This window comes from Mustela nigripes, chromosome 3, assembly GCF_022355385.1.
Source record: "Mustela nigripes isolate SB6536 chromosome 3, MUSNIG.SB6536, whole genome shotgun sequence".
Classification (NCBI taxonomy): domain Eukaryota; kingdom Metazoa; phylum Chordata; class Mammalia; order Carnivora; family Mustelidae; genus Mustela; species Mustela nigripes.
In genome coordinates, this window is record NC_081559.1 from 14,679,851 (window position 1) to 14,699,960 (window position 20,110).

The window sequence follows — 20,110 nt, forward strand, 5'->3', positions numbered from 1 at the left end:
AAGCTCCTTACGCTTAAGTTTGAGGACCACTAATACAGAAGATGTTCGAAGTTGTGAAGGGAAAAAACTACATGGACTGGACCCACATTTTCAGTATTCTTTAATTTGGGTTCCACATTGAAAATTCCAAAATAATTCACTAACGTGTTTATCATACAGCCAATATAACACCAGAGTTTGCTCCAGAAATTTGTAAAGGCATAGATAGCATTCAAATGATTTTTTGAAAAAGTGCAATACCATTTTCTCATTATTTGGGGAAGAAAAAGGTGGAGGGGGGAGTCACTGTAGGAGGGCCAAGACATCACAAAAGCAAGAACAAGAGTTGAAATAATGGATCCTGTTCTGAACTACAAATGTAGTCAACCCTGACTTTGTGCATAAATTAAAGGTCACGGACAACTCAGCAGTTGTCTGGAATTTTAGTTAAGATTACGTTGTGCGGAGCCGTCAAGATTGAGGAAAACAGATACGGTATCTGGGAACAAGAACAGAACAACTGCAAGATCAAAATGGTCTACCTTGAATTTTTGCAGCATTTTAACGTTTTTCAAAGTACTTTCACATAAACTTTGACTTTATCCATGTCACCACCCTGTAAGGAAGGAAATCCGCATCAGCAAAAACCGTTTTTCGAAACTTTGAATACTGGATCTACGAAGAAAAAAGGCGAGGAAGTTGACAGAAGCAGAGACACGACAGAAGAGGATGTCAGTGGGGAAGCGAGTCGCAGCCAGGGCCCGCACCACGGCTGAGGTCCGCGGAGGGGGCACTGAGAGGGCGGGGGCGAACCTGGCGGCGCACCCGAGGGCAACAGCTCTAGCGGCAACTAAGTGCAAAAAAGCCGGGATGCAGGACTTTTGGGATTAGGAAACTGCAATTTACTTATCCGTACCAAAGAGAATGGATGAGGTCAAAGAAAAAAATGGAAAGCAGGCAGGCGCTTCAAGCCGCACGGAAGTTTTGTGGGCTCCGGCGACCGCGGGGCTCGGCCTCAGGTTGGGAATAACGCGGAGGGGAGCCGCGCAGGGCGCGGGCGGGAAGACGCCGGAGCCGGGGCGCGCTTTCCCCGGACCAACAAAGGCGGCCGGGGACACTTCCCGAGTCACGCAACTTGCGGGGGCCGAAGGGTTAACTGCGCGCACGACTCCCGCGCGCTTCCCGGCCCCCACTCCCACCGTCGCTAGGAAACGCCGGCAGTGGGGGAGGGGCCGGCGGCGCGGCCGAGGGTGGGAATCTTTTTCGGGCGCCCGGGGGCGGAGGCAGGGGAGCGCGCGTGCGCGCGCCCGCCGTCCGTCGCCGCGGTGACCGTCCTCGGAGTCCGTCGGCTCGCGCCCCGCCCCCGTTCCGCTGCCCCCTCCCCTGTGGCGCGCGGGGGGTGTTTCTCGCTCCTCCCGAGTTGCCGCCGCCGCCGCCGTCGCCGCCGCTCCTCCTCTCCCAGGCTTGGGTTTCCCAGGCGTTGCGGCCGCCGCTACCTCTGCGGTCTGTGTGAGGAGGAGGAGGATGTGAAGATGGCGGAGCTGCAGATGCTGCTGGAGGAGGAAATCCCGGGGGGCCGCCGGGCCCTCTTCGACAGTTACACGAACCTGGAACGGGTGGCGGATTACTGCGAGAACAACTACATCCAGGTGCGAAGCAGGTCCCGGCCTGGGCGCGTGGGGCCTCCGGCCGGTGGGCGCCGCGTGGGGGGATCCCCGGGCCGGCGGCCGCGCGCGCTGGGGGCGTAGGGCGCGCGGGGTCGAGGCCGCGGCCGCGGCGGGGACCCGGCCCAGCGAAGCCCCCGAGGGCGAGGGATTGGGGGAGTAGGTGGGAGCCGGGGCTGGTGAACTGGTGAGAAACCTGCGGCTGGAGGAAACTGTAGCTTTAACACATTGTTAAAAACCGGTGAATCAGTCCGCGGTGCGGGGTGTGTGTGTGTGTGTGTGTGTGTTGGGTTGTGTCGTGTCGTGTCCCAGCCCCTTCGCTGCTTCTCCCCTCGGCCGCCCCCGCTCTCGGTACCCGTCAGTGTTCGGGATGGCGGAGGAGGCGGACAGTGGCTTCTTCGCTTTGACAGAATCCTGCTCCCCCGTATGGCAGGGGTGTGGGGGGATGGATGGATCACCCCCTCCCCCAAGCGCTGGAGGATTTTTAAGGGACTGTGTTGCTGCGAAGTTAAAGTGCCTTAGTTTTATATTCATATAAATGTCTCAAGAGACTGGTAATTTTGCTTATTATTATTATTTTTTTAGTTTCTAGCCGGGGATCCAGTAGAAGAGCAGTTGTCTCTTGTTGGAAGTTATTGCCATTTTCCTCCCTATGGAGAATGAGAAATGGCATGATAATGAACACCCCCCCCCCCATTCCCGTTAGAATAGTTCATTTTCCGGTGGGAAAAAGAATTGTATTTTTCAGCAAGGATTAGGAAAGGATCCTCATGGTTTAATTTTTTCCCGAGATGGCTGGTTTGGCACGGAGACTCGAAGTGGTAACGCTGTGTGTTATGTATATGGAGGTGGGGTTTATTGGGGGAGATGGGATCCAGCTGCGCCCGGACGAAGCAAAAGATGCTGTGGATTTAAAAAAAAAAAAATCTTTCTTTAAAAATTATTTAAAAGGATAGGTTAAAACACAGTTTGCAAATTTAGCATCTTTTGTTTTCTCTATGGCTTATTCTGAATCACAGGTTCTACCTCCATTTTTTTCCCCTTCCCGTTTAAATTCTCTTGGGATAAAGGTGGAAATGGAAGAAGTATGTTAAATTGCCCTTTCCCTACCGTCTTTTTCTTTTTTTTTCTTTCTTTCTCCCACTTCGATCTCTCCAGGCATCCTTCTTCTTATCAGCTATGTTGGGAGGCATTCTTCAGTCTTAGTATAAACTAAAAATTAAAAAAAAAAGGTGTTAGGATTTATAGGTTCATAAATTTTGTAAGGATTGCAGAGTTAATCAAGGATGGTGTTGTGAGATTTTACTTGATTGGATATGTACTGAATTCTCTGTTATCTTGTAGGGACTGTTCCTATTGGGGAAGGAACTAGGCATAATCCAAGGCTTTTCCCTCCAAAGGGGCACTTGAAAGTATGGCTAGTAGGAACAGGAAAAAATGTGTCTTAGGTCAGAGTTCATACAAAATATACAGTGGTCCATATTTGGAGGGTGCTTTGCTAATACCCAGCGGGATAGAAAAGAGTCAAATGATTAGTTGCTCAATTTTCAACTGAATATTATTCAAAAGTCTTCTGCAGCCTGGCACAGTGTAAAGGTTTGATGATACACACCTAGTGTTTATAGAATTTCGTAGTGTAGTTAATAGGAGAGGCTGATCTGTGAACAGATGAATAATGTAGTGTGTCAATTGATACTGTGTAAGGACAGAAGGACTGGAGGAAGCTCTGCGATTCTCAGGGAATTCACAGTCTCTTAGGAGTGGCAGATCTAAAGGACCGAAGTGGTAATTCCATTGCCTCCTGCAACATATTATGGGATTATAGGTCTGAAGAGACACTGGGAGTTGAAAAGTGGTTTGGTAGCAGTTATTACCAGTAGTAAAAAATAAGGAACAGATTTGTCTCTCTTTGGAAAATAATTTTTATTTTTGAAGGCATAGTTTTTCTTCGATTACAGTTGATACATAAAGGTAAAGTATATGGGTTAATAAAGCTGAGAGGTTAAAGGGATTAGGGATTGTCCTCTTTTAAATATTTTAAATATTGTCCTCTTTTAAATATATTTCTTCTAGTTGAGAGGAGGAGAGTATTACTGCCACCGTTATGTTTTAGCAATGAGATTAAAAATTTAGTGTGGTGGCATTTTAAATTCATCGTATAGATATTAATAGAAATGGATTTGAAAATATTCTTTCAATTTAGCATCTAAAATAGCTTTTACACTTTAGATTTTACCTCCTAGGTTATCATCTGTTTCATGATTTGGTGGGTGTATTGTTGGTGTTTTTCTCTTCCCAGATGACAGCTCTTTGGATGATTTGTTTGTAGTAAAGTTGATAAGTAGAACATACTGATTGTATGTTTATGCTGACCCAGCTGTACAGTTGACCCAACTGGCTCTCTTTGTGACCAGAGAACTGACCAGCAGGGGTTTTGATGCTGCCTCTTACCCTGCAAAGTTAATTGGTTATGTATATGATCACATAGTCAGTTTAGCCTTGTTATAGCAACGTGCCCTAACCACTAGCTCAAGTTAACTAACCTAACACTCATTTTATTTTGTGGAAATAATTTTTGCTAGTAAAGTAGAAAAAGATAAATCTGTTGATTATATATAGCAAAGGGTAAGGTTCTTTATTGCATGTTCTTAAATGGCTGGTTTTTTTTTTTTTAAAGATTTTATTTGTTCATTTGACAGAGAAATCACAAGTAGATGGAGAGGCAGGGAGAGAGAGAGAGGGAGGCAGGCTCCCCGCCGAGCAGAGAGCCCGACGCGGGACTCCATCCCAGGACTCTGAGATCATGACCTGAGCCTAAGGCAGCGGCCCAACCCACTGAGCCACCCAGGCGCTCCTTAAATAGCTGGTTTTAAGCATAGGAATATCCAAATAATTAGGTTAAATAAGAATATCCTAAATGTGGATTGTATTTAGTGTGGATATTGAGTAAAGGAAGGAAAAATGATTGTACTGTCTTTCTGGAAACAACTATACTGTGTTTAAATTGTTGCTAATAAAAACATCCTTCATATATATTGTCAGCATTAAGAGTGACTAGGTATTGCCTGTGTTAACACACACACATACACAAAATCTACAGGTACAGCAGTATTGTTAAGTAGTAGTTTTTCAGGTTACTAATGCAGCTAATGTTAAAAATTTAAAAATCATCCTTAGTAAAAATTTAGATGGCTTTCTTTTATTATTTCAACCTCTAGGAAAAGTGATACTAAACGTATTTTTTTTAGAATGTGATAATAAAAAGTCATAACTAACATTTGCTGCTGTTTACCTGATTTTATTTCTTCTCTGTAAAAAAGGGTTTAGTAGTTGTTTAGGATTTTTTAAGATACGTGTAAGACCTGTGTTTCCTTTTTTCATTTATTAATATAAACATTGATACCTAAACTAAGAAGTGTGCAGAAATTTCAAATAGTATTTTAATTGACTTGGAATCTACATTTTTACAAATAGAAGAATTTTATAATAATATGAGTTATTTTAATGTTTTGGTAGATGAAATAAATTTCTAGTTGGTACTTTCCTAGAGTAAATCTGAAAAACTAATTCTTTTTTTTTTAAAGATTTTATTTATTTGTCAGAGAGCGAGAGAGAGAGCACAAACGGGAGCAGCCGGCAGAGGCAGAGCAGGCAGAGGAAGAAGCAGGCCCCCTGCTGAGCAAGGAGGGATGCAGGACCTGATCCCATGACCCTGAGATCATGACCCCAGCCAAAGGCAGATGCTTAAGGGACTGAGCCACCCAGGCATCCTAAAACTAACTTATTCCTAGTTACATTTTTGCTTTTTTAAAACGATTTATTTGAGAGAGAGAGAGAGAGAGAGCATACAGACACGCATGTCTGAGTGGAGGGAGGCAGGGAGGTGTGCACATGCCTCCCTGAGTGGAGAGTCCCACTTGGGGCTGGATCCTAAGAGCCTGAGATTTGACCTGATCTGAGAATGAGAGTCAGACGCTTGACTGACCAAGCCACTCAAGCACCCCTACCTTTTTCCCATTTGTTAGATAAAATAGTTAGTGCTTTTTGTGAGTGTTAATTCACATTAGATAAACAGTAAAATCCCATTGTCCGTTGTTTGGAGTAAGAACAAAATCATTCAGTAACATGGATTTGCTTAGAAGAACAGAAATTAAAAATGATTCTCAAGGGGAGCCTGGCTGCCTCGGTCTGTAAAGCATGCAGCTCCTGATCCCAAGGTCATGAGTTAGAGCCCCATTTGGGCACAGAGCTTCCTTAAAAAAATAATAAAATAAAAAATACTTTATAAAAATTTTTCAAAAAATATACCTTAAATTTTAGCGGAAATATATCTATGTATATTTCTGATATTTATGTAAAATATATTTTTGTATTTTGCTTTTGAATAATAGGAGAGATGTCATTAGTGGCTTCCTTTCTTCATCTTTATTAACAATGATACTCTCAGAATTCATTAAAAATTATGTGAAAAGTTTACTTATAGGGAGCTAATAGAATCATGACTTGTTACCAGATTCATAAAAAAGCCATTACTGAAACAGTGTAAAGATTTAAGATTCTTATTTAATAAAAACTATTTGAATACATGCTCACTATTGAAAAATTACTAGGAAAAATTATAAGGAAGAAACTTAAAATTGCCCAGTCATTTTGAACACATCTAGTATTTATACTTTTAAATCTTTTGCTATACATAACTATATATAAAAAATGGGTTCATGTTCTTTATTACCTCTGTACCTTGCCTTAAGAAGAAACTTTATTTCTATTACTTTTATTTTTTAATTTTATTTAAAAAATATTTCATGTATTTATTTGACAGAGAGAGAGATGGCGAGAGAGAGAAAACAAGCAGGGGGATGAGACCAATATTTACTTCCTTCTCTGACCTTTATCTTTTACCTCCACAGAGAGGAGTGAACCGCCTAAGTGCATATCAGACTGGGAAACTGAATTTCCCTAGATTAAGGTGACTTAATTCATCAGGAGTTGACTAAGGTTAATCATCCTCAGAGAGACTAGTCTTGACTTTCTAGCAGATATTTGGTAATTGGATTTTTAGTGATAACCCAGTCATTATCAAGACCTTCGATAAAATTGCAAATACAGACTAAATTGTATTCTGAGACCCTTATTCTTTTTTCTCATTAAAATTTTTAAATTTAAATTTTATTTATTCATTTATTTTATTTTAAAAGATTTTATTTATATACTTGAGAGAGCACACAGAGGGAGAGGGAAAGATCACAGAGGGAGAGGAAGAAGCAGACTCATTGCTGAGTAGGGAGCCCAATGCGGGGCTGAATCCCAGGACCCTGAGATCATGACCTGAGCTGAAGGCAGATGCTTAACCGGCTGGGCCACCAAGACACCCCTAAATTTAATTTTTTAAATAACTTTTAAAATTTTGTCATCTGTGCACTTTCTTTCTCTTCCTCTCCAATGTACTTAATTGGCCTTTTAATTCCCTTTATTGATCCAAGGACTGAGATTGCATTTAATTTTGCCCTATCCTGAAGAGCTCGTTGGTATGAAATGACCCTTTACTCAAACAATTAATAAACTCTCCTTTACTTTCTCTTCTTACTGTGGTATGATTAGTGTTTGAACATGTGATAGGCTTGCTTTATTCAGGGTCATCTTTCTTCTTTTGGAGAATAGTTAATCACCACATTGATTTACTTTTGTGTAGAATATACTGTGGAGATATTTTTGAGCATGGGATCCTTTTGGTGTTCTTTCCTTTTAAAATGGGAAGAATTTAAATAGCATGCAGTGGCAATATGTCTAAATGTAATCTCAGTGGATGAATGGAAATATCTTGAAAATTAGACTATTTGTGGACTTTGACAACTTACGGTTGAATTTTTATGGGACTTCTGGATAGATTGGCTTCATGAAGTAGCGTGTGGGAGAATACCTGCTTTGAATTTTTCATTTACTTTGTGTTCCTTCTCCACATAGAAAGCTTCTAGAGGATAGAGTCATATCTAAAACAATTTTGAGATCAGTTGATTATATATGTGGGTCAGTTTTGGATTCTGTTTTGTTCCTTTGATCTGTGTACATATTCTTTGTTCATATCAGGCTATCGCTTTATACTGAGTCTTTAAGTCAAATAGTGTGACTCTTCTACTTTGTTCTTTGTCAGAATTGTTTTGGCTTCTCTCGGGCACTTACTTTTTTTAAAAATTATTTTTATTAACATATAATGTATTATTGGGCCTTTGCTTTTTAAATATATGTTTTAGAATTAGCTTTTTAATTTCTGCAGCCCTACTTAAGATTTTGAAAGAAATTGCACTGAATCTGTAAATCATTTTGGGACAGATTGACATTTTGACAATATGTATTGGTCTTCCACATCGGGGAGGGTATGTGCTATGGTTAGTGCTATGAAGTGTGTAAGTCTAACAATTCACAGACCTGCATGCCTGGGGCAAATAATACATTGTTTGTTAATAAAAATAAAAATTGGGTCTTCCCATCTGTGGATTTGGGATTTCTACGTATTTAGGTCATCTTTGATTTCTTTTGTCATTATAGGCCTTAGAATACAAATTTTGCACAGGTAGTGTTACATTTATTCCTAGTTCTTTGATGATTTTTGGCACTAGAGTAAATAGTACTGTTTCTAAAATTTTCAGTTCCTGTTCATTCCTAATATACAGAAATAGGATTGGTTTTGTATATGGATCTTTTATCCTATGACCTTGCTAAATTTATTATTAAACATAGTAGCTTTTGTTGAAGATTTTTTTTTTTAATGTAGGCAGTCATGTCATCAGCAAATAAAGGTGGTTTTAATTATTCTTTCCTAGTCTTTTTTTCTTTTATTTCCCTTTTTTACCTTACGTCATTGGCTAGAACTTCCAGTATGATGTTGAATAGGAATGGTGAGAGCCCGTGTTCTTCACTTGTTCTCAGACTTAGTGGGAAAACAGCTAATCTTTCACTATTACATATGAAATTAGCTATAGATTTTTTGTGGGTGCCCTATATCAGATCAGGGAAGTTCTCTTTTATTCTTAGGTGGCTGAAAAGATTTTCTTAAAAACCATGAATAGATGTTATATTTTGTCATATGCCTTTTTCCACATCTATTAAGATGTTCATTTTACTTTTAGTCTGTTGATAAGGTGAATCATTTGATTGTGAAATATATTAAAAAATAATTACAGAAGGTTTGATCAGTGAATAGGCATTTTGAGTTATAGAGCATCTTTCTTTTATAAGAAATGGATTTATATTAATGTCTAGAAATTTGCTATAATAAGCAAGCTTGGTTAAATGGGTGTACGTTATATATTGGCTGCTATTTTTTGCACTCTGCTAGATAATATATTTGCGTGTGCAAAAGGACTGTTTATAAAAGCTTACAACTTTGTTAAAAAACCTTTTGTTTTCATGTTGAGATCACTAAAATAGTTCTGAAAATTTGAGAATATGATATGGGTTAAATAGTAATTTCATAATTAAATACTCTCATGTGTTAAAGATAATTTTAATTTATTTCAGGATTTTATTTGATTATTTGACAGAGAGAGAGAAAACACACAAGCGGGGGGAGAGGCAGAAGAAGAGGGAGAAGCAGGCTCCTGCCTAGCAGGGAGCCCCACTTGGGGCTTTATCCCAGAACCCTGAGCCACTCCAGCTCCCTGACAATTTTAATTTTAGTGGATGTGTGACTCGGAAGCTATTTAACCCCTCTGTCTCAGTTTTCTTATCTGTAAGATGTTAGAGTTACAGCAGCTACTTTATAGGGTAGTTTTGAAGATTGAGTGACTTAATATAGCTAAAACAGTGTATGTTTAATCAAAGCTAAGACTATCATTTTAAGATATGCCATTATTTTATGTGCTACTGAATTGATGAACACTACCTCTTAAACACTTAAAATACTACCACTTACCTGACACAGTGCATTTTGATTTCAGTTATGTTAAAATAGGAAAAAATGTTCATCATGCAATCAGTGAAAAATGATGTGTGAGAGTTTGCTTTTACTATAATCATTATTAATGATATTGAAAGACTTAGGTATTTTATTTTGTTATCTTTTAACCCTGTTCTTTTGTGGTGTGTCTTTGGTTACTTTTTTAATTTCAAGGATTTTGATAGGATGAGATCTGATTGTTTGAGATTCAAAAATGCTAGGTGGTGCTAGGATATTTTGGATTCTAGTTTCACATGTTCTATTTATTTTTATTTATTTTTAATCTTTAAAATTTTCAAGGTTTTTTTTTTTTTTTTGCTATTTTTAAAAAGGAATCTCCGCACTCAATGTGAGGCTCAAACTCGTGCCCCTGAGATCAAGAGTTGCGTGCTCCACTGACTGAGCCAGTATGGTGTGTCTCACACGTCCTGTTTAACTACAATTGTATGATGGCAGTATTTTTTTAGTTAAACAGAATTTCACAGCTTTTTGCAACTAAAATGTAGTCTGTAAAGTTGTAGTTCACATTCATAGACCCACAAATAGTTGTATTTTAATTTTCAAGATATGGTGATACACTAACTAGGTATGCCCTGGGTTCAACGACTTTATCCCAAAACTGAATTGCTTTAGAGTGATATTTCTTTTTATCATGTCCTCTTTTTATCATGTCCTCATGTCCTCTTTTGATAAATATACAAATCAACCTACCTTCTTTTATATCCATTTTATGGTTATATACCGACTGAAGGCATAACCATTATAACTTGTAGCTTCTCCAGCATTTTGCCAAGATGGAGGGAGTTATAGGTTATATAACTTATATAGATGTTATATAGTTATAGGTTATATAACTTATGTAGTTATATAGAGGTTATATCAGGGTGATAGATTTGGCAAAGTTCAGAGGTTGAGAGAGGAGTCTTCAGATCATATGTGACCAAATTTTATATTATCATTTAGTTTACGACTATTGTAACTCCCAATTTTGAACTTACATGTATGAGGACATTTATTTAAAATGCTAAAGCATTTATTTAACTTGACACAATATCTTTTGAGTATATAACCATATAATCCTATAGTATTTTTTTTAAAAGATTTTTTATTTATTCATTTGACAGACAGAGATCACAAGCAGGCAGAGAGGCAGGCAGAGAGAGAGAGGGAAGCAGGCTCCCTGCTGAGCAGAGCCCGATGTGGGGCTCGATCCCAGGACCCTGGGATCATGACCTGGGCCGAAGGCAGTGGCTTAACCCACTGAGCCACCCAGGCGCCTCTAATCCTATAGTATTAATTCCAAATTTTGAAGGAGATTTTGTTGTATTACAGAAAATCTAATACTACAGATAGTTCTTAATTTGTAAATATCTGAACTGTTGTATTTATATTAATTTTCTATTGCTGTTATAACAAATTACCACAAATTCAGCAGTCTAAAACAACACACATTTACCATTTTATCATTCTGGAGGTCAGAAGTCTGCAGTGGGCCACAGAATTGCGTTCTTTCTGGAGGCTCTAGGGGAGAATCCGTTTCCTCGCCTTTTCCAGATTTGAAAGCGTGCCCGCGTTCCCTAGCTCATGACTGTCACTCAGATTCCGAGCCAGAAGTGGCACTGCTCCAGCCTCAGCGTAGGTTTTCCCATCTTTCTGCCTCGGATTCCGTCATCACATCCCCTTTCTCTCTCCCCCCTTCTGTTGTCACATTGTCTTCTCTGACTCCGATCCTCTGCCTTTCTTTATAAAGATTCACCTTGGAACCGCTCTGATAATCTTTCTGTCTCATAGCAGGTACTGTATTCACAGGTTCCAGAGGATTAGGATGTGTTCATCTTGGTGGAGGGGGAGACGCAATTCAGTCACAATGTCTGAACATAGCTTTTCCTTCCTTTATCAGTAAATGGCAATTCTGACCCCCTTGATACCTGAGCCCAAAACCTTGCTACCGTCCTTGACCCTTCTCTTGTGCATTGGATAACCGACGACTCCATCTTCACATGTCTGGATCGGAGTTCTGCCGTCTCCCCTGCTGCCAACCTGGTCCAAGCCACCATTATTCCTCAGATTATAGCAATAGCTAGAGTGATCTTTTAAAAATCTTTTTTTTTTTTAAAGATTTCATTTATTTATTTGACAGAGAGAGAAATAGTGAGAGCAGGAACACAAGCAGGGGGAGTAGGAGTGGGAGAAGCAGGCTTCCCGCAAGCAGAGAGCCCAATACAGAGCTCGATCCCAGAACCCTGAGATCATGACCTGAGCTGAGGGCAGATGCCCAGCCACTGAGCATCCCAGGTGTGCCTTGTCTTTTAAAAATCTTAGTCAAGTCATGCTCTGATCAAAACACTCAAGAGAATTCCCTTCTTAGTATAGGAATTAGAGTCCTTAACATTTCCCACAAGCCAAATGATCTGGTTTTCTAATCTTGAATCCTCTCCTAATTTAATTGCTCTTCTCTCCTTTGTTTATTCTACTCAAGCCACGTCGCCTCTTTTTCTTGAACATAACAGGCATACTTCTTTTTTTAAAAATTTATTTATTTTCAGAAAAACAGTATTCATTATTTTTTCACCACACTCAGTGCTCCATGCAATTCGTGCCCTCTATAATACCCACCACCTGGTACCCCAACCTCACACACCCCCGCCACTTCAAACCCCTCAGATTGTTTTTCAGAGTCCATAGTCTCTCATGATTCACCTCCCCTTCCAATTTACCCCAACTCCCTTCTCCTCTCTAACACCCCTTGTCCTCCATGCTATTTGTTACGCTCCACAAATAAGTGAAACCATATGATAATTGACTCTCTCTGCTTGACTTATTTCACTCAGCATAATCTCTTCCAGTCCTGTCCATGTTGCTACAAAAGTTGGGTATTCGTCCTTTCTGATGGAGGCATAATACTCCATAGTGTATATGGACCTCATCTTCCTTATCCATTCGTCTGTTGAAGGGCATCTTGGTTCTTTCCATAGTTTGGCGACTGTGGCCATTGCTGCTATAAACACTGGGGTACAGATGGCCCTTCTTTTCACTACATCTGTATCTTTGGGGTACATACCCAGGAGTGCAATGGCAGGGTCATAGGGAAGTTCTGTTTTTAATTTCTTGAGGAATCTCCACACTGTTCTCCAAAGTGGCTGCACCAACTTGCGTTCCCACCAACAGTGTAAGAAGGTTCCCCTTTCTCCACATCCTCTCCAACACATGTTGTTTCCTGTTTTGTTAATTTTGGCCATTCTAACTGGTGTAAGGTGATATCTCAATGTGGTTTTAATTTGAATCTCCCTGAGGGCTAATGATGATGAACATTTTTTCTTGTGTCTGATAGAATAGGCATACTTCGGCCTCAAGACTTTTTTTTTTTTTTTTGGAGAGAGAGAGAGAGAGAGTGAGCAGGATTGTGCGATTGTGTGCACACAAATGGGTGGGGAGGGGCTGCAGGAGCGGCAGGGAGAGAGAATCCCAAGAAGGTTCCACGACCAGCACAGAGCCCTTTGTAGGGCTCCATCTCACGATCTCGAGATAGAGACCCATGCCAGAATCAAGAGTTATTTGGTTAACTGACTGAGCCACCCAGTCCCCACCCCACCCCCAATTTTTTAAAAACAAGTTCTGACCACTTTTAGAAAAAATTATTGCATGAATTACTTTTCCTAGTCTCATTTGGCATGTTTCTAATGATACCAGAATCACAATGATAGCCAGTATACGTACCCTTTAGTATTTACCACATGCTGTGCCCAATTTATTAGTATTATTATTAGCAGATATGATACTTTATGTGGAAAACCCAAAAGATTCCACTCCAAAACTGCTAGAATTTAGTAAAGTGTCAGGATATAAAATCAAAGCACAGAAATCAGTTGCATTTCTATACACCAACAAGACAAAAGAAGGAGAAATTAAGGAGTCAATCCCATTTATAATTGCACCCAAAACCATAAGATACCTAGGAATAAACCTAACCAAAGAGGCAAAGAATCTATACTTAGAAAACTATAGAATACTCATGAAAGAAACTGTGGGGAAGACAGAGAAATGGAAAAACACTCCATGCTTATGGATTGGAAGAACAAATATTGTTAAAATGTCTACAGTACCTAGTGCAGTCTACACATTTAGTGCAATCCCTATCAAAATACCATCACCTTTTTTCAATGAAGTGGAACAAATAATCCTGAAATTCGTATGGAACCAGAAAAGACCCCGAATAAGCGAGAGGAATGTTGAAAAAGAAAGTCAAAGTTGGTGGCATCACAATTCCAGACTTCAAGCTCTATTACAAAACTGTAATCATCAAGACAGTATGGTACTGGCACAAAAACAGACAGATAGATTGATGGAACAGAATAGAGAGCCCAGAAATGGACCCTCAACTCTATGGTCACTATTCTTCCACAAAGCAGGAAAGAATATCCAATGGAAAAAAGTCTCTTTAACAAATGGTGTTGGGGGACGCCTGGGTGGCTCAGTTGGTTGAGCAGCTGCCTTCGGCTCAGGTCATGATCCCAGCGTCCTGGGATCGAGTCCCACATCGGGCTCCTTGCTCCGCAGGGAGCCTGCTTCTCCCTCTGACTCTGCCTTCCACTCTGTTTGCCTATGCTCGCTCTTGCTCTCTCTCTCTCTCTGACAAATAAATAAATAAAATCTTTAAAAAACAAAAACAAAACAAAACAAAACAAAAATGGTGTTGGGAAAATTGGATAGCCACATGCAGAAGAATGAAACTAGACTGTTTCCCTTACAACCATCCACAAAAATAGACTCCAAATGGATGAAAGACCTCAGTGTGAGACAGGAATCCATCAAAATCCTTGAGAACACAGGCAATAACCTTTTCGACCTCAGCCATAGCAACTTCTTCCTAGAAACATCACGAAAGGCAAGGGAAGCAAGGGCAAAAATGAACTCTTGGGACTTCATCAAGATCAAAAGCTTTTGCACAGCAAAGGAAGCAGTCAACAAAACCAGAAGACAAGGGACAGAATGGGAGAAAATGTTGCAAATGACCTATCAGATAAAGGGCTGGTATCCAAAATCTATAAAGAACTTATCAGATTCAACACCCAAAGAACAAATAATCCAATCAAGAAATGGGCAGAGGACATGAACAGACATTTCTGCAAAGAGGACATCCAGATGGCCAACAGACACATGAAAAAGTACTCAACGTCAGTTGACATCAGGGAAATACAAATCAAAACCTTAGTGAGGTACTACCTCACACCAGTCAGAATGGCTAAAATTAACAAGTCAGGAAACAGCAGGTGTTGGTGAGGATGTGGAGAAAGGGGAACCCTTGTATGCTGTTGGGTGGGAATGCAAGCTGGTGCAGTCACTCTGGAAAACAATATGGAAGTTCCTCAGAAGGTTGAAAATAGAGCTACCCTATGACCCAGCAATCACATTATGGGTATTTACCCTAAAGATACAAATGTAGAGATCCAAAGATGCACATGCACTCGAATGTTTGTAGCAGCCATGTCCACAATAGCCAAACTATGGAAAGAATCTAGCTGTCCATCAACAGATGAATGGATAAAGAAGATGTGGTATACACACAGACACACACACACCACGAATACGATACAGCCATCAAAAGATACAAAATCTTGCCATTTGCAACAATGTGGATGGAACTAGAGGGTATTATGCAAGTGAAATAAGTCAACCAGAGAAAGATTAATTATCATATGATCTCACTGATATGAGGAATTTGAGAAACAAGAGGATCATAGGTTAAGAGAGGGAAAAGTGAAACAAGAGGAAACCAGAGAGGGAGACAAACCATAAGAGACTCTTTTTTAGTATATGTGCTGCCGAAACGAGCACCCATAAGAGACTCTTAATCTCAGGAAACAAACTGAGGGTTGCTGGAGGGGAGGGAGGTCAGAGGGATGGGGTGACTGGGTTATGGACACTGTGGAGGGTATGTGCTATGGGGAGTGCTGTGAATTGTGTACGACTGATGAGTCACAGACCTGTACCCCTGAAACAAACAATACATTATATGTTAATAAAAAATAAATATAAAAATATTATTTTAAAAAATTTTATGTATTTATTTGACAGAGAGAGAGACAGTGTGAGAGATAGCACAAGCAGAGAGAGTGGGAGAGGGAGAAGCAGGCTTCCCACTGAGCAGGGAGCCTGATGCAGGGGTTAATCCCAGGACCCTGGGATTGTGACCTGATCCAAAGGCAGATGCTTAACCACTGAGCCACCCAGGCACACCCCAATTTAATATTGCCACTGTAGTGATGGACAAATTTTGACCAGCGTAGTGTAGTGTTCGATTTCAGATTTCCTCAAGGCTGGGCAGTTGTTGGGGAGGATGACCAGTTTTACTTTGCCATGTCTGATCATTTTTGGAGTTTGCTTCTACCCCAAATGTGCTTTTCATTTTTTGTAAGGAATTGGAGCCTAGAGTTGATGAATTCCAGCAGATTTTTATCTTCTTTGTGGCCACCCACTTCCTCCCTTAGGTGCAGGATGGTCTCAACCAAGAGCAGCTGCCACAGTAGCTAGATGTGAGAAAGGTGCTGCGGGACTTTCTTACTCTGCATTTACCATGCCCTTCCACCAGGAGTACTCATTCCCCAGATAACTGTAGCACTGGCTCTTTTGCCTTTTTCATGCTTTTGACCAAATGTCAACTTCTAATTTTTTAACAACAACAAAACTCCTAGGGGTGGCTGGGTGGCTCAGTTGGTTAAGCAGCTGCCTTTGGCTCAGATCATGATTCCAGCGTTCTGGTATCGAGTCCCATATTGGGCTCCTTGCTTGGCAGGGAGCCTGCTTCTCCCTCTGGCTCTGCCTGCCTCTCTGCCTGCCTGTGTGTGTGCGCGCTTGCTCTCTCTCTCTCTCTCTGACAAAAATAAATAAATAAATAAATAATAACTTCTAAAAAGTTGATTTTTAATCCCAGTGTAACATACAGTGTTATATTAGTTTCAGATGTATAATAGTGTCTCAACAATTCTGTATGTTACCTACAGGGATAAGCATCCCAATCAGTGTTCTTAATCCTCTTCACCTATTTCACGAATTTCCCCACCTAGCTCCCCTCTGGTAATGATCAGTTTGTTTTCTGTATTTGAGTATTTTTGTGTCTTTTTTTTTCCCCCCTTTCTTCATTTGTTTTGTTTCTTAAATTCAGTCTTAAGGAGTGAACTTCACATATGAGTGAAATCATATATTTGTCTTTCTCTGCCTTATTTTACTTAGTGTTACACCATTTAGCTCCATCCATGTTGCAAATAGCAAGATTTCATTCTTTTTTTATGGCTGAGTAAAATTCTATTTTGTGTGTGTGCTCACATATATATACACACACAGAATTCTGTACATATGTATACAGACATACACACACACATATATAAATATATGTATATTTATATAGAAAACATCTTTTTTGTAGGGGCTCCAGAATGGGGCTTGAACTCAGGTCACATGCTTTACTGACTGAGCCAGCCGGGCTCTCCATACTACATCTTCTTTATCCATTCATCTATCAGTGGACATTGGTGTTGCTTCCATAATTGGGTGGTTGTAAATAATGCTGCAGTAGATATACAGGTACATATATCTTTCTGCCTTAGTGTTTTCATAGTCTTTCGGTAAATACCCAGTAGTGGAATTCTATTTTTAATTTTTTGAAGAATCTCCATAGTGTTTTCCACAGTGGCTAGACCAGTTTACAGTTTACAGTCCTACCTAGAATGTACAGGGTTCCCTTTTCTCCACATCCTTGCAACAAACACTTGTTTCTAGTGTTACTGATTTTAGTGTTCTGACAGGTGTGAGGTGATTTATCAGTGTGGTTTTGATTTGCATTTCCCTAATGATTAGTGATGCTGAGCATCTCTTCATGTGTCTGTTGGCCATCTCTATGTTATCTTTGGAGAAATGTCTGGTCACATCAACTGCCCATTTTTAAATAGGATTATTTGTTTTTTTTGGTGTTTATTTGTAGATGGTCTTTATATATTTTGGACAGTAATCTGTTATTCGATATATCATTTGCAAATATCTTTTCCCTTTCAGTAGGCTTTTAGTTTAGTTGATTGTTTCCTTTGCTGTGCAAAAGCTTTTTATTTTTATATAGTCCCAGTAGGTTTTGTTTTGTTGTTGTTGTTTTTTATTTATTGTTGTTGTTTGCTTTTGTTTCCCTTATCTTAGGAGACATATCTAGAAAAATGTTGCTGTGGCCAATGTCAGAGAAATTACTGCTATTTGCTAGGATTTTTATGGTTTCAGGTCCCAGATTTAGGTCTTTAACCCATTTTGAGCTTATTTTTGTGTAGAATGTAAGAAAGTGGTCCAGTTTCATTCTTTTGCATATGACTGTCCAGTTTCCCCAACACCATTTGTTGGAGATAGTGTTTTTTGCCCGTTGCATATTCTTTCCTCCTTTGTTAAATATTGACTACACAGTTGTGGGTTTATTTTGGGGTTTTCTGTTCTTTCTAAACATTTTTAAAGCTTTATTTATTTTAGAGGAAGAGTGCACATGTGCAGGGGGTTGGGAGAGGATGGCTGGGGGAGAGAGAATCTCAAGCAGATTCACTGCTGAGGGTAGAGCCTCACCATGGGCTGCATCTCAAGACCCTGAAATCATGACCTGAGCCAAAACCAAGAGTCGGAAGCCCAAATGACCGAGCCACCCAGGCATCCCTGGGTCTTCTGTTCTGTGGATCTGTGTGTCTGTTTTTGTGCCAATCCATATTGTTTTGATTACTACAGCTTTGTGATAGATCTTGAAATCTGAGATTGTGATACATCCAGTTTTGTCTTTCTTTTTCAAGATTGCTTTGGGTATTTAGGATCTTTTGTGGTTCCTAAAATTTAAGATTGTTTGCTCTACTTCGGTGAAAAATGGCTTTTTAATAGGGATTTCATTAAATCTGTAGATTGCTTTGGGTAGTATGGACATTTCAACAATATGTTCTCCCAATCCATTCATTTGTGTCATCTTCAATTTCTTTCTCCAGTGTTTTATAGTTTTCAAGTATAGGTGTTTCACCTCCTTGGTTAAGTTTATTTGTAGGTATTTTGTTATTTTTGGTGAAACTGTGTATGGGGTTGTTTTCTTAATTTCTCTTTCTGCTTTATTGGTATATAGTTATGCAACAGATTTCTGTATACTAATATATCATGCAACTTGACTGAATTCATTCTGTAGTTTTTTGGTGGAATCTTTAGGGTTTTTTATATATAGTATCAGATGACATACAAATAGTGAAATCATCTGCAAACAATGAAAACTTTACTACTTCTTTACCAATTTGGATGCCTTTTATTTCTTTTTGTTGTCTGGTTCCTGAGGCTAAGAATTTTGGTACTATGTTGAATAAAAGGGGTGAGAGTGGACATCCTTGTCTTGTTCCTGTAAACCTGTCAGTGTTTCACAGTTGAAGATGATTTTAGCTGTGAGTGTTTCATTTAAGGACTTTATTATGTTGAGGTATATTCCCTCAAAACCTACTTTGTTGAGGTTTTTTTTTTTTTTTTTAAGATTTTATTTTTTTATTTGACAGACAGAAATCACAAGTAGGCAGAGGTAGAGAGGAGAAAGCAGGCTCCCTGCTGAGCAGAGAACCTGATGCACGGCTCGATCCCAGGACCCTGAGACCATGACCCGAGCCAAAGGCAGAGGCTTTAACCCACTGAGCCACCCAGGTGCCCCTTGTTGAGGGTTTTTATTATGATTGGATATTGTACTTTGTCAACTGCTTTTTTCTCTGTCTATTGTAACTACCATACAGTTTTTATCCTTTCTCTTTTTAAGTGATATATTTCATTGATTTATTTGCAAATATTGAACCACCCTTGCATTACAGGAATTAATCCTCCCTGATTATGGTGAATAATTTTTTAAAAGGATTGTTGGATTTGGTTTGCTAATATTTTGTTGAAGATTTTTCCAGCTGTGTTCATCAGAGATACTGGCATAATTCTCTTTTTTTGGTGATATCTTTATCTGGTTTTGTTATCAGGGTCATGCTGGTTTCATAGAATGAATTTGGAAACTTTCATTGATTTTCTTTTCTTTCTTTCTTTTTTTTTTTTTTACTAGTTTGAGAAGAGTAAGTATTAGGTCTTTTTTTTTTTTTTTTTAAAGATTTTATTTATTTATTGGACACAGAGAGATCACAGGTAGGCAGAGAGGCAGGCAGAGAAAGAGAGGAGGAAGCTGGCTCCCCTCTGAGCAGAGCCCTATTTGGGGCTCAATCCCAGGATCCTGGGATCATGACCCAAGCCATGACCCAAGAGGCTTTAACCCACTGAGTCACCCAGGTGCCCCCAAATCTTCTTTAATTAAAAAAAATTTTTTTTTAAGTGTGTCCCAAGTGGAGATCAAACTCAAAATCCCCAAGATTAAGAATTGGATGCTCCACTGACTGAGCCAGCCAGGTGCTCTGTTACCAATTCTTCTTCGGATGTTTGGTGAAATTCACCTTTGGAACCATCTAGTCCAGATGTCACCTTCCTTGATGATCCTTCCTGGTCTATCTATATAAAGTTA

At 39.7% G+C, this 20,110-nt stretch overlaps 1 protein-coding gene across 34 annotated transcripts in view; it reads left to right on the forward strand.

Moving 5' to 3' along the window:
- Positions 1-1,281: 1,281 nt before the first annotated feature.
- The window catches only part of ABI2 (abl interactor 2), a 123,961-nt gene continuing 105,132 nt past the window's right edge, over positions 1,282-20,110 (forward strand). For 8 of the 34 annotated variants that reach the window (XM_059393255.1, XM_059393258.1, XM_059393267.1 and 5 more), the window contains exon 1: positions 1,289-1,628. In XM_059393255.1, coding sequence (XP_059249238.1) covers positions 1,512-1,628 — 117 coding nt within the window. In that variant the 5' untranslated portion in view covers positions 1,289-1,511. Of the gene's footprint in view, positions 1,629-20,110 lie in introns of all 34 variants that reach the window. The other 26 variants (XM_059393262.1, XM_059393276.1, XM_059393265.1 and 23 more) reach the window with 7 other exon arrangements.